At 44.8% G+C, this 15,373-nt stretch overlaps 1 protein-coding gene across 1 annotated transcript in view; it reads right to left on the bottom strand.

The window, feature by feature from the left end:
• Positions 1–5,280, bottom strand: part of HIBADH (3-hydroxyisobutyrate dehydrogenase) — a 100,076-nt gene extending 94,796 nt beyond the window's left edge. Inside the window, exon 1 of the mRNA XM_018574171.1 lies at positions 5,140–5,280. Coding sequence (XP_018429673.1) covers positions 5,140–5,212 — 73 coding nt within the window. The 5' untranslated portion in view covers positions 5,213–5,280. The remainder of the gene's footprint in view (positions 1–5,139) is intronic.
• Between the last annotated feature and the right edge of the window lie 10,093 nt (positions 5,281–15,373).

Genomic DNA, 15,373 nt, shown 5'->3' with positions numbered 1-15,373 from the left:
TCATTGCTACAGAAATCAACTAACATTTAAAGAGAACCTTCAGACATTTACAGCTGGCACCATTATCTGTTATAAAAAGTTAAAGGAGCAGTTCAGAATTCCAGCGCTCTACAGGGGGCATGATCTTGGGGGGGGATTAGGGTAGAGGGTCATCTTGGTGTGCAGCTTCCTGATTGTACAAACCGGTGTGTCCGACACCTGTGATCGCAAAACAAAAAAGGAGAGAATGAAGCGCCACGACAGGGGGGAAGAATCACACCAATTCTTCCCCCTGGTCGTACCACTATCTGTTATTACCCTTCATAGCCAGGAAGACCTAATCTGTATACCCCTTTAACTGGGATCCACTTTGCGACTAAGGCTGTCCATGCAGGAGGTGCCGAGATGTTTTCTAACCTACCCGATCCGTTGTTTCTTCTGGAATTCTTTGGTCAGCACTAAGACCAATGTTGGTCAACTTTATTCATGTAGCGAGCCTCAAACACAGCTCCTAACATCAATAAAAGGGTCGAAAATAGTATTTAGTATATGTAATACTATAGGAAATTATCAGAGACTGCCCTCATGCAACAGGAGACAGTAAGAGACTGCAAACATGCTATTGGAGCTGTTGGAGATTAGAGACCTGCTTCAAGAGACAGCCACACATTGGAGATACATTACATGAGACTGCTACAGGTCACAGCTTTAGAATCAATGCTTCCCCATATTAGCCCACTACAGACCCCCTTTAAAATGCAGCCCACAAAATGTAATGTGGTCTGTGTCCATCACTATTTGTCCGAGGGACCATTACCACTGGGAGAGAAAGGGAGGTGAAATTATAAAGGGGAATCTTCAATGGGAGTCACCTGTTCTGGTGACAACTGGCAGTTGTGAGATTTCCTCTCATATTTACAAACTTTCCATTACTTCCTGTTGGGCCTCTGGGGAAAATACCACACTGGGGACACAGAACACAGCTGTTCATACACTGTAATTTCCTTTGTTTTACCTTCGGGCTGAACAAAGAAAATATAACAGATGCCTTCGTCAAAGCTTAAGAGTGTTGATCGAGGAATCTCACGCTGTCTTCATTGTATTCTGACAGAATACCTGAACAGAGCCAGCAGCTGATTGTCTGCCCACTCTGTTCATTCAAAGATTTTCCAACCGATCAGCTGATGCTGGCCGAAAGGGTGCCGACAGCAGCACTCACTGTGAGAACGTACTACCTCTTGCATCCCTTGCTCCTCCCTTTTAGATTGTAAGCTCTCAAGGGCAGGGCCCTCCTTACTATCTTGTCTTGAATTGTAATGTCTTCCTTATATTGTAAAGCGCTGCGCAAACTGTTGGCGCTATATAAATCCTGTATAATTAGGAGGTGCACCGAAATGGAAATTTCAAAACTGAAACGAAACCGAAATGTAAAAAAAATTGTCAGGTCGAAACCGAAAATGTTTTTTATTTAAATTTTTTCAAATGGTTAAAATATTTTTTATAAACCCTTTTTGAAAAAATATTTTTAATTAAATATTTTTATTTTTGACTTTACTTTTAGGGGCTTTGGGGAAATATTGGGGGTCTAAACAGACCTCTGATATTTCCCTTTCAAAATAGAAAAAGAGATTGAGGACACAAAGTCCTCAATCTCTTTTTCTGTGCCCCCTGTTATCAATGAACAGGAATCCGTTATACTGAGTGTTCCTGTTCATTCATAACATGAGGACAGAAGTGTGTTTACTATAACTACAACTATGAATGAACAGGAGGTGATGTAGATCTCTTCCCATTCATTCATAATTGAGGATATAATAACCATACTATGTCCTCAATTATGTACAAACACTCAGCGATCACTGATCGCTGAGTGTTTGCATTGGCACGCTGACACGGTCACAGGAGGCTGAGCGAGTGGTGCAAGGAGGAGAGCTCAGCCTCCTGTGACAGCGCTGTCTCCGCCCACACACTGCTCTGCCGGACTGTGATAGGAGGCTGAGCAGTGTGGGAGGAGAGACGCCGGCCGCTCACAGCGCTCTCCTCTCGCAGCGCTCGGTCGGCTGTCACACTTTCTCTCCTCCCCGCTGGGATACAGAGCAGCACCCAGCGGGGAGGAAAGAAACTAGGGATGCACCGATGTATCGGCAGGAAAATGGCACTTTCGACATTTAGCCAAAAGTGCCATATATCGGTGCATCCCTATGCATAATAATCATAATACATTTTGTCTGGTTCATCATTCCCAAGCCGAAATTCACATAGTGTATTTTTACAACGCAAGGAACTGTTTACTTTTAAACAAAAGTGACATTTCATTCCTTTCTATGCACCACAGCAGATCTGTGTTTTTCTGCACCTCTTCACTTTAAGTGGTGTAGACATGGCAGTTGTTTCTATGTGCCCCTGCGGAAACCTGCAATTCAAAGAAACGCAGATCTGCGCACTTAGTGTGAATAAGCCCTAACGCACCAGGATGAAAAGTTATTTAGGTCATAAACTGAGCATACACAAGAATCCATATGGGCATTTTCAAGAGAGCGTGCTCGGGAAAGTGCTTAGCCACAGAAGTATGCACATTAGCATGTACAGAAGTATGCCCCTTCTCAGGCACTGCATACCGTTTCCCCGCAAAATAAGACCTACCCCGAAATTAAGACCTAGTACCATTTTTGGGAATTGCTAAAATATAAGACCTACCCCAAAAATAAGACCTAGTTGTGACCATTCCCAGGGCCGGTGGTGGCATAAGGGAGAACTTGAAGAGCCGCGAGAGAGAATCAGCGGTGCCAACTAAGCCAGCCTAGAGGAAGCGAGGCGGCAGCGCAAGGAGCAGAGCCGCATAAGCCGATGTTTCCTCTATAGCGCTGGCTCCTGTCACAGGTGGAGTGATACCAAATGCACAAACGCCTGTGAGGAATCTATAGTGAAAGCGCTCTTCACTCATTCTGGTTACCAAATTGCTCTTGGAAAGGTATGGCACCCCTGATTGCCCTGATCACCATATTCTTAACTTTGCCATCTTGGATTATTTTATTTGGATTTGCATTAACTTTGGATTGTTATACATTAAAAAAAAAAATAAGACCTACCCCCAAAATAAGACCTAGTGTGTTTTTTTTTTGAGCCAAGCTAAAATATAAGACAGGGTCTTATTTTCGGGGAAACACGGTAGTAGCTGTGACCATGAGCTGTCTTTGACAGTGATAGCCGGACACAGTAGCACTAAACTGACTTTGCTTTATCATAAAAACCAGCCTTCATCTTGCCTCATGGCCATGTCACGCTAACAACTTGCTCAAAGAATGCACACGTTTTCCTATAAGTGTTGCTTCCTTGGTGACCGGATAAGCGAAGTACCACTCTATCACTGCATCCTTACTGGCTAAACCATGAAAGCATTCCGCTGTCAATTCTATTCCCGATCAATGAGATTCTGAAGCCTTTTGGCCAGTAAGGAAGCGATACCATAAGGGCAAGTAAACACTCTTTAGCAAATCTATTGTTGGTGACATGGTCCTTACTGTTTAGGTCCCTTTCACAAGTGCGTCCGTTGATATCCACGTGTCACGTTTTTCAGGCGGATCTGATTGGAAGACCAATTCAAGGGCAGCCAGATTATCCCTGACACCGTCTAGGCCCAGAAAAATTAAAAAGCAACAGGGTCCTGTTTTGGTGGACCTGATCATGACTGATCGGAGGTAATCCGATGTAAACTGGAACATGTCCATTTAACATCTGACTTCCCATAGATCGAACGTGGGTCCGGTAAGTTCAGTTTTTTCCTCCATCACAAGATGAAGATAAAAACTGAACAGAAAAGGATGTCACAAGAGTGACATCTATACCATACCACTCTGATCAGCAGGGGATCCTTGCACAGATCCACCTGTCCTTCCCGGAAGCTGTCTGATACGGCGGTGCACGCAGCATGGATCTGTATAGGCCGGCCGTTACCCGTGTGAATGAGGGCAAAGACTGACGGCTACACAGTGCATAGTTTTCCAGGGGACAAAAAGGTCCAGCAGACACCTTAAAATCTTGGCTTTTAAAGCTGAACTTTGAGCAGATAGAAGAGAAACACAACTGCAGCTCTGGATTTATTAAAGCTGATCTCTGGGAATTACACAAAAACTACCCTGGCAGTGCCACCCTCCACTGCACTGCAAGGGCTGAATAAGTCTAGGGTAAGAGGAATAAAGCTGGCCATATATTATTCAGGGACTGGCTGAAATTCACACAATGGGTGCGGCTGTCGGGACTCTTTTGGCCAGTATCGCTCGGTCAGCTGATAGAAGGAGCCGGTTGGAAAATCTTTGAGCAAATGGCGCTGGAAGCCAATAAGCTGCCAGCACTGTTTGTGTATTCCGACAGCGGCTGTCGCACGCTCTCAGAATACAAAAGGAAACAGTGGGGATTCCTCCATCAACTCTTGTAATTGTTGATAGAGGGATCAGTTCTATTTTTTTTTCCACCCCGCAGGTTGAACGAAAAAAATACAACAGTGTATGGCCAACGTAAGCTGTAATATTCACCTTATTTCTCACTCTGACACTCCCCTCTTCTTTCCGGGTGTACTGGTGGTTCCTCAATGTCCTCACATACATCTCACGCTCAAAGTGTGAACGGGGACATATAGAAGGAGAGAGATGACCTCATGAGTCTTCTTTTGCTCTATCGCTGTCCAATCAGTAGCTGAGGGCAGAGAAAGGATGCAACTGTATTTCTTCTACAATAACAAGAGATCAGCGTCCTCTACCTGGCTGGGCTGTAATTAGATCTGGATGGCAGAGGTAACGCAGCTCCATTATATGTCATTTGTGCATTCTCTGGGGTTCTGATCTACTTCTGTATCTCTCTTCACATACATTCTACTGAGAAGACTACAAGGTGCTCAATTCACCTCCATGATGTCATATAAAGCATGAAAATCTTATAGATAATAACAGACCTCCCCATGATCAGTGCACAATAATAAAAGTCACACTGCCAGATGATTTGACAGCACAGTAAACGGATGACAGGTAAGCAGTCCTGCATCATACATGTTATTGCTCATAATTAACATTATGTGCTTTCAATAAACGTGTTCTGTAACCATACATAGGAGCACCAGATGACAACCCTAATCACACAATCACCCCTGCACAGGAAGAGGCTTACCCACTGCAAAGCGTGCATGCCTGCTGACAGAGCTGTGCAAAGCACTGCAAGACTTCCTTAACAGGGCTGCCATGCTTCCTCCCTGCTGACCTCCACTTCTAGGATCCTTGTTTAGACGCACTCAGTGACGTACAGGTGCCGAGCGACAAACAGTTCTCTTAACCAATCATGGTAGGCAAGGTTGAGGAATTGCCGCCAATGAACGGAATGAAAGTGATCACGCCCCCCACACGCCTCCGGCTGCAGGATGACTGAGGACCCTTTCACCTTCTCCCTGCGTTCTATTCGCTGAGACGGGGAAGAATAGCGGCTGTGATTGGCTTGTGAAGCGGCTCCGCCAGGACGCGGTGCTGTGTATATATCTATAGCTTCTGCATTGCTACTTATTAGCAAAGGAGGCCAATGAATGTGAAATACCGTCCGCCATTCATAATCTCCATATGATAAGGCTTGCTGGGTTTTTCATGTTCCAATGTAGCTAGAAAAATTTCCACTCAGTTTTCTGACCTCTGGCTAATACATGTCCTCATTCCTCAAGCTGGCATAGCACATAAAGTCCTTGTCCGTACAGGTGCGACAGAATGTGTGTGTATGCGTGTTTTTGTAAGTCGCATATAGGGCTGCTCTACGCACGACAGCCGTAAAAAACGGTCTCTAAAATCTGTTTTTCAAAAAGCATGGAAGAGAATTTATCGAATCTGGTACAGCTGTGCATGGCAACCAATCAGCTTCTCTCTTGAAACACTTCCCACGGGTTCACGTAATTGTATGTCATCCGCTGGAAGTGGTTATACCAAGAACACAGCTGCTGCAGCCATGATCTTGGTACCGTTTTAACTAGCCGCTGATTGCTGTTTAAATATAAGCAATCCGGCATCTGTACAGGCGCCGGTGCCACCGCGGCTTTCTGGGCTCATCTGTCCCTCGTGTGAGCCCGGGCCCGGCTTGGAGGGCCTCCCCTGATATTTCGGAGGAGACACCAGCACCTTCCTTGTGTATTACATCACGTCCGGTGTCGCTGTACACAGTCTCCAGCTCTTAGAGCCAGAAGAAGAAGCTGGTGAAGCAGATCTCTGCTTCATCAGCTTCTTTGGGGTTCCTAGATGACATTAGGGGTCTAGAAGACCCCTGATGTATCCATAAGGAGGACCTGTCACATTATATTTGCTATTACATAGGAGCAATAAAAGTGATTGTTAATTCTGAAAATTAAAGTAACATTAAAAAAATGTAAAGTCCCCCGCCCCCCACGTGCATGCACATACAACGCAAACACGTGTCGGATGCGCCTACATGCAAAATTACACAGCGCCCAGCTTCCTGATTGGCCAGCTTCCCGACCAATCAGGAAGCCGGTCAGCGAGTCGTTACAGGCAGGCTCTGTGAGAGTTGTAGCACACGGAAGTGTATATCCACAGGGCTGAGTGAAATTGTTTAACTGCAGTCACAAAGTACTTCCTATGGGCATCTTCAATAAGTACATATACAAACTTCAAGATCGATATGGTTATTAGGAGTGGGCTAGGAGTTATGGAAATGTGATATAGAAATACATATTACTAGGTGACGAGGGAGCATGGAGTCAGCTTCCCGGGCAATCAGGAACCCGGGCAGCGTGTAATGACTCGATAACCGGGTTCCTGATACCGGAGCCTAAGTATCGGGCTAGGCATCGGAGCATTTGGGCGAGTAAGAGTACTCAAATGCGAATGCTCAAATACTCGTCATCGGCACCGATACCAATACGAGTATCGGTATCAGTGCATCCCTAGTTTTTAGTGAAGGTGGTGCTTGTGATCCTTCTTCTTTGTATAGAAGGATTATGGCCTTTAACCATTTCTTAAAACCACTAACCACGATTAGAAGTAGGCTATTTCTTCTAAAATCTCTAGTGATATCTAGATATCTAAGAAGACTTCTCCTGACATCTAAATAATGGACCTTTAGAGAATAATAAATAAAAGACCATGTTGGTTATCGATGTGGTGCGCACAACTCTAAAACTAGAGGTTCAGCTTTTTGCTTCTACCAGTGCTGCTTCCAGTCTTGGGTCCTTTAGAGCAGTGGTTCTCAACTCGTGGGTCGCGACCCAAAAGTGGGTCGCGACACCCTCTGCAGTGGGTCGCGGCGTCATGTCTGCATAGACCGGTATTATATAAACATCCACTGGAACTGTACCCCGCAACCGCCACCCCCACACGTTTTTAATTTTAATTTTTTTAAATATTTAATTTTTATTCTTTATAAACTTTTAAAAAAAAATTTATTCATTTACTTTCAGCAAAATATATATTGCTGAATACTGCACAAGTTGTTTTGTGTAATAAATTAAAATGTTTCATAAATGAAATCATTTTTGGGTCACGCCTTAATGACCAAGGAAACATGTGGGTCCCGAGGTTACACAGGTTGAGAACCACTGCTTTAGAGCCCTTAAGGCAACAATGACTTTCCCATTGCACCTTCTGTTCCAATTCTTTTTCTACAGAGATTGGAAACACATTGACAAGCTGATTGCTCCCCCCAAGTGCTTATTATCCTTGTATCTGTTTGGGGAAGACTTTGCGCAAAGGTGTTCTACCCCCAAAGTAGATCCAACAGTGTCCTGCCTTAACAAAGCGACTACCATGCTGGTATAGGACGCACCTGTCTTTAAGGACCCAACCAATAAGCGATTGGAAGTTCTCTTTAGCACCCTGTTCACAATGGTGGACCCTACTCTTCGCCCTATCTTGGCTGTGTGACCTTACTGTGCCAAACCATGGCTGATTGGTCAAAATCCCATAAAAGATCTTACCACTGCCGTCTTTGATTCCTTTGACTATAGAATGCTTGGAGCAAATGGCTGTAGCTTTAAACTTCACTTGTAATGGTCTGCCCAGAGGCTTCCCAGTTCATCTCTCACATTGGTCTCCTGTCAGTGCTTATGTATGTTAGACATGTGCACTGCCAAAAAATGCGTTTAGTTTAGTTTCGGATTTGTGTTATTTCGTTTTTCAGGATTCGGGTGTGAAAGTCAATTCGGATTCGGACGAAATTCGTTAGCGGTAGTTCGTTCGAACTTTCGTTTTCGTTTCTTATTCGTTTCGTTCATTCGTTCGTTCGTTTGCAGCAAAGTGACATTTGAGGGGGAAAACATTTTTTTCTCCTTCTCTAATGTCATTTTGCTCCAACGAACGAACCGAAAACTAAACGAACGTTTGAAAGAAACTCCCGCTAATGAATTTCGGAAATGGAAATTCGGATTCGTTTGCATTCGATATATCTGTAATTCGGATACATCCGAATGTCCGAATTTCCGAAAATTCGTCCGAATTTCGATTCGTAACGAAACGAATCGCACATGTCTAGTATGCATCACTTGCTTCAAAGTGCTGGACCGTGGAACCTGCATCCAAGAAATGTCCAATCCGCATGGCTTTTGAGGGCCAACGTCTCTTCGGATTCACTCTTGATACCATTATCAAGGATGCTATTGGTGGCAAGAGCATCCATCTTCATCAATGGAAAAAGCATAAAGAACAGACTGCAAAGTTGTCTCCTTCTTTATCTGTTAAGAAATGTCCATTTCGCTTCTTCCCTCCTGTGCTTTCCATGTCGAGACTCCACCCAGCCTAATTGCCAGTCCACTAAGGTCAGGGAAATAAAGTCCGCCAAATGCTCAGCCAAGCCTTCTTTGGCATGAAGGGGCACCGCTTTGTAATTCCCTTTTGTAATCCCTAATGTACCCCACAAGGGTTCTCCGGCTTCTTGTTCCACCATCTCTAGGTGACTCAGGCAAACCATCCCCAAGCTTATTGCCTCAAGGATTGGGTTCCACCCTTTCCTGTCAAGGTGGACTCTACTAGATTTGTGAGTGCTTCTTGGGCTTTTGGGCATCAAGCCACGTTTCCCCAGATTTGCAAGGCTACCACCTGGTTTTCTATTCACACATTCTTTAGGTTGTACCAGGTGAATGTTGTGGCCTCATCTGATGCCAGCTTCGGGCCTAAGCTCCTTCTGGCAGCTCTTTGAGCTGCAGGCAGTCGCTAGTTGCACATCCCTCAGTTGGGCTGCTTTTGGATATTCCCGAACGTGAAAGACTTCCTGTGTCCTTTTTTGGACAAGAAAGAAAATTGTCTTTCTTGCCTGTTTCTTGGCGTCCACAGAGGTCCGACCCCTCTGTGTTGTTGATCATGTGCTTGGTACTGCTTTGCTGCAAAACTGAGGCATGGTGGTAGCAGAAGGGGTTATATTGGACAGACCAATTTTGCCAGTGTTCAATCCTCCTGTAAACAGCAGTATAACCTGAAGGTTAAAGACTTCCAGTGTCCATCAATAAAAGGGTTTTACAGTGAGTACAAAAATAATTTTAGTATTCAAATTAAAGTGGACCACAAGAGAAATTAGATCCTGTCCAACTACAAGGAGATCACCCTTCCAAAATTTTCATGGGACAGACCACAAATACCAGTGTCACCTGCAGCTCCACCCACAGGTGAAATCTGGCATAGCAGATCAGGCATAAAACACAGTAATATATTAAAACTGATTTTTTTTTGTCAGAGTCCAGCCTGCTCATTGTTATCAACAGTAGAGGGGGTCAAATTCCTTTTTAGGGAGGTGGGCTGCAGAATTTGCGGTGGGCTGCAGAAGTTTGCCACTTACAAGTTAGGAATGTCGATTGTTCTCTAAAACCTTTACACTGATCACATGACTGGATTATTTAGTAGTTTAAATTAGTATTCATCTCTTAAACATTTTAATAATGACTCCAGATCTAACAAATATACATTCTGCAGAAAAGTATTTTTTTACATTTTCGTCCAAGCACTTACAGTCATTGTGACACCAAACAGCTGCAACTCTCTGCATCTTGGCTTTCCTGAACTTCCTGTCGTGTACAAGATCACAAGGTAGAGAGCAGTCAGCTGCCCATATATCAGACTGGAGGAGGGAGGAGGGGAGTATCTTGCCATGCTGTGCCTGTGTGTTTGTGGAGACACACAAAGCTTACTAACACACACAAGGGTGTCTCCATAGGACCCTGCAAGGAAAAGAAGCCCCCCAAAACAGGATATCAGGGCCAGTGCTCAGGGGACCAGCTGTTTCTGCAAGAAGCTAAAACTTTTAAGCCTCAAGGAGCAGTATCCATTGTAAGTAATTTCATCAGCATTTGAAATATCTTAAAAGGAGAACTATGAGGTGAGTGATTTCCACTCACCTCATAGTTCTAGCCGACCTGTGACAATGAGACTGTCACAGGTCGGCTCAGTGGATCGGGTTCGCTCGCCTCTCGATCCTGTCACGGTTGTCTGCCGTGACAGGGGGAGGGGCTGGATTCCCCTCTCCCCGCTCCAATCTGCCAGCGCTGACTGGCGGAACAGACAGGGGAGGGGCGGGTACAGCTGGCTCTGCCTCTAGATAGGCAGAGCCAGCTGTCACTCACGCAGCTGGGCGGATCCCGTCATCTAAGTCGGGATCCGCTCCGGCTGCGGCGTCTCAGTATACCGCGAGCTGTAGCTCGCGGTATATTGAGCTTAGGGTAACGGGAGGACGCTAGTTTGTGTCCTCCCGTTACCCTAAGGAGAACTATGGGGAAAAACACTGACCCCATAGTTGTCCTTTTAAAGCATTTTGTCTTTAACATCGTTTTAAAGAATATATCCCCTTTAAGGAATTAATAATCCCCATTGTGCAGTGATCTGCTACACTGGCTGCCCGGACAGACCACAACTTCAATCCTGTTCCAGAGCGCTGATTAGCAGCACATTTTATGGTCTTCATGCACATTATGCCTGTCCGGGCTTCCGCTCCTGGAATAGTTAAATCCAAACATTCTCATCAGCCTGAAGACGGCAATAACATGTGACAGACTTATGAGCAGTTTATTGCCCCAGTTTAGCTGGACAGAAAGCAGCATAGAAAACATCATTTATTTCCTCGGAGTGGAGCAGGTGTCATTGTTGTACTGGGAGCTATGTTCAGTGATTAGGAACAGATTTCATTTACAACGGCTTCTTAAGAGATTCTGCAGCACAGTAAAATATGAAGTTCTTATTCGTGTTCAAGACCACCGTCAGGACTTTTCTCAGTCACATAGAAAATGACTAATAGCACATATGTTTCTCCCATCTGACTCTTGCTTTGAGTAGCATCATTCCAAGATCTGCTTTAAAGAAGAACTCCGGGTAAAAGTGTTATTAACCCTTGCAGTGGAGCTAGCCTCATCCTGTAAGGGTTAAAGGAGAACTACGGGGTCAGTGTTTTTACCCATACTTCTCTTAAGGGTCACGGGAGGACATATACTAGCGTCCTCCTGTGACCCAAAACTCAGTATATAGCGAGCTACAGCTCGCTGTATACTGAGACCGACGCAGCCGGGATGGATCAAGACAATGCTGTCGAGATCCACCAAGCTGCGTGAATGACAGCGGGCTCTGCCTATCTAGAGGCAGAGGTAGCTGTGCCCGCCCCCTCCCCCGTCCGTTCCTCCAGTCAGCGCTGGAGGATCAGAGAGGGGAATCCCTGCAGGGAGCCATGATTGACAGTCACGGCTCTCTGCAGAGAGATGATCGAGAAGTGAGCGAGCGACGATATGTGTTCACTCACTTCCCGATCTATTGAGCCGACGTGTGACAGTTATATAGTCAGACGTCGGCCCGAACTATGAGTGATTTTCACTCACCTCATAGTTCTCCTTTAAGTGCTCGCTGCAGCAGAGGAGGAAACAGGATGGAGGGAGCGCTGTGATAGTCAGCTGACTTGGAGGATCGGGTGAGTAAAACGTTATTTTTTACCCTAGGCAAAAACGAGCACCCTAAAATGCCTTTCCCTGAGATCTCGTGGATTACAGATGAGATTCCCTAGCACTGTGATGTAACCTTCTGAGGATGTACCTCTTAGGCCTGGTTCATACCTAGGCAGCATCGTTTTTGCGCGTTTGTACATGCAGGTTCAGCGTGCGGTTATTTGCCTGTTTATATGCATTTGCCACATTTTTATGAACATGCGCGTTTTGACTGGTAGCCAAAGATACATTGCGGTCAATGGATGAACGCACACGATAATGTGCAACATGCTTCTGCCGCGTGTTTTCTAGCGTTTTCATTGAAGCCTATGGGGGAAAACGAGCTTGAAACTGCCAAAAGGGGCTCATATACCTTTTTCTGCGTTTGGCATTTTCCTGCTCAGGTGTAAACAGGGGCCATTGAAAATCATGGGATTTCTTGTGTTGGGCACTTAATAGCCAACTGCCCAAAAATGCCTAAGTGTGAACCCGGCCTTAGAGAATCTCTTCCTAGGACCTCGGAGAAGGGTTGCTCATTCATGTCAATGCAGGAGCAGAGCACGTCTCTTGTCTCCACACAGTGCCCTCTAGTGGTGGCCAGGGCTCACTTACATAATCCAGGGCCATGCATATAAAATAGGCAACATTTCATTCTGTGTATTCTTCCTAAATGCATATGATGCAGCTTACTGTATGCCAAGCTTGTATTGTATATTATCAATAAAATTGTGCTACTGTACAGATTTTAATCTTCAAATAAAGTAGGTCTGCACCCAGGTCTTAGTTTTAACTATACTGTATGATACATGTACATTTGTGCAGTCACTAAATCAGGCTGTGCCACAAAGGCATGAAGGTGCATTTCCAATGCAGTCTGCGCTCCTAACATTATTAATGTACTAGTGTACACCAACTTTCTCAAATGAGAAAGAGGGACAACTTCCAGCACAATGAGGGGAATTTATCAAAACTGGAGCAGACAAAATCTGGAGCAGCTGTGCACGGCAACCAATCAGCTTCTCTCTTTCATTTTCATATCTTGATGCAGTCTGTTCGGTTTGGCTGCTGCAGCCAAAATACATCACGATGCTTTCCTATGGAATTTCTGGTCTTCTTTTCACACCAGTGCAGTCTGTTCCGATGCTGTCAGAAAAAAAAACTGCTTACCCTATTATAGCTGCATCGGTTCGCAATGGAACAAATCAAAAACGCATGCAAACGCACTGGAACGCACCTAAAATTAAATTTTAAGCACACGCACAAAAAAGTAAAATCGTGGCAAAACGCATAGTATTGCAGCTGCGCAGAGGCACGCAGTTCTGGTGAGAACTAGCCCTAATACCCATTTGTAAAGTTTGACTCCTTGTGTCTTATGCGCCTTATGTTTATTTTAGTCAAACATACTGCTATAATGTGAGACAGCATGCAAGTTTCCTGAACTATGCAGAGCCTTGTGACTCCTCTTAAACATCCCCTGCCAGGGGATTTGCTAGTGTTTGAGTAAGTTAATGTTTCTACCAGTAGCGTGATGAGACTGTGAGCAAATGAAGTGAATGTGAGGCAGAGGACCAGTCAGCCCAAAACCGATATTTGTGGAATTTGATAGAGAGTTAAGCTGGCCATACACTACGGGGTCTATATAGAAACAATTTGCTGGGCCGACGAATATCTACAAACGTTTGTTTTAGGTGTATGATGCTAAAGACAAAGGTTCTTAATATTATTTCTTCTAGTTGGAAAGTAGGAGTCAGGAGTTATAGAGGGAGACCTCACTGATGAGGTATCCAAAAACACATAAGAATCCAAGGACTGACACGGGCCACCGAGCTTTATCCTTAAAGCAGAACTCCAGGAATTGTTTATTAACCCTTGCAGTGGGGCTACCCCTACACCTCGAGGGTTAACTGCTAATTTGCATCTATGTTAAAAAAAAACAAAGAAATACTTACCCAAAGCTCCAAGCTGGCTCCTTCCTAGACCAGTCTCTGGAATGTCTCTCGCCCTCCTCTGCAGCGGTCTAAGGTCCAGTAAATCATCACATCTAGCCACTGTGACATGAAGATGCTGAAGAACATTCTAATGTGCTGCAGAGGAAGGAGCGCTGTGATAGCTGACCAGCTTGGAACTTTGGGTGAGTATATCTTTGTTATTTTAACCCCTAGATAGAAAGGAGCACTTTACCCTTGCAGTGCAGGGGTAGCCCCACTCCAAGGGTTAAAGGAGAACTATGAAGTGAGTGAAAATCCCTCATCCTCATAGTTCGAGCCGACGAGTGACAATGAAACTGTCATACCGTCGCTCGCTCACTTCTCCATCATTTCCCTGCAGAGAGCCGTGACTGTCACTCACGGCTCCCTGCAGGTATTCCCCCCTCCCCGCTCAGATCCTCCAGCGTTGACTGGAGGAACGGACGGGGGAGGGGGCGGGCACAGCTGGTTCTGCCTCTAGATAGGCAGAGCCAGCTGTCACTCACGCAGCTGGGTGGATCTCGACTGCATTGTGGGGATCTGTCTCGGCTGCGGCGGTCACAGCTGTAGCTCGCAATATACTGAGCTTTGGGTCACGGTCGGACATATACTAGCGTCCTCCCTGACCCTTAAGAGAACTATGGGAAAAACAAACACTCACCCCATAGTTCTCTGTTAATAAAAAAAATGACTGCAGTTCTGCTTTAAAACATCACTTATGCTGGACTGACCTTAAAAAAAATAGTAAAGGAGAAAATACTTAGCACAGGCTTAAAATATTCTGCAGTTTGTGCAAGTTGTGCCTTTTAAATTACAGCGTTGGATTTATGTGCCCCGCGCTGCGTCAGCTTACCATTATTACTATTGTGCTTTCTGTTCATTGCCACTTTCTAGTAAACTGCATTGAAGTCCAATCTTCGAATGTTGACATTGGCTCTACAGATTTAAGCTGTTCAGCTTTTCAGCTGGGTGAAGGGTTTCCCAGAATAACCGCAGTGGAGTACAGCTGGTAATGGCCTACAGATTCCTCTCATCACTGAGATAGTTTTGGTTTCAGTCTATGACTAATGCTGGTTACACAATTGTAAAACTGCTGTCAGTGTATACTAGCTTCTATTAATGAGCGGTCTCTGTAGTTTCCATTTTATGATCACTTAAATATGTCAGTCCAATATAGTAAAATATGATTGAAGCCACCATATTTATGATAGAATTTATTAATGCACATGCTTTAATGGTTGTGCCATTAGTGATGATTACATGTCCCAAAACGCAGTATATAAGTAATTCAGCAGAGCAAAGAGTGATATTTGCTTTATAGGGGGCATAGTCACAACTTTTCAATTACATACCGGTCTATGACATTGCACCACTTCTCAATTTAGACAACATGTGCTCCCGCTTTTACCCTTATAAAGAAGCTTTTAAAATCATAGGGGAGAAGGGGGGTTCTGGCCAGTACTCTGTTGTGCATTACTTGTGCAATTAAAGAGAAGCA

This window comes from Nanorana parkeri, unplaced genomic scaffold (assembly GCF_000935625.1).
Source record: "Nanorana parkeri isolate BGI_ZX_2015 unplaced genomic scaffold, ASM93562v1 scaffold4, whole genome shotgun sequence".
NCBI lineage: Eukaryota > Metazoa > Chordata > Amphibia > Anura > Dicroglossidae > Nanorana > Nanorana parkeri.
This window is presented reverse-complemented; position numbering and strand designations above follow the sequence as displayed.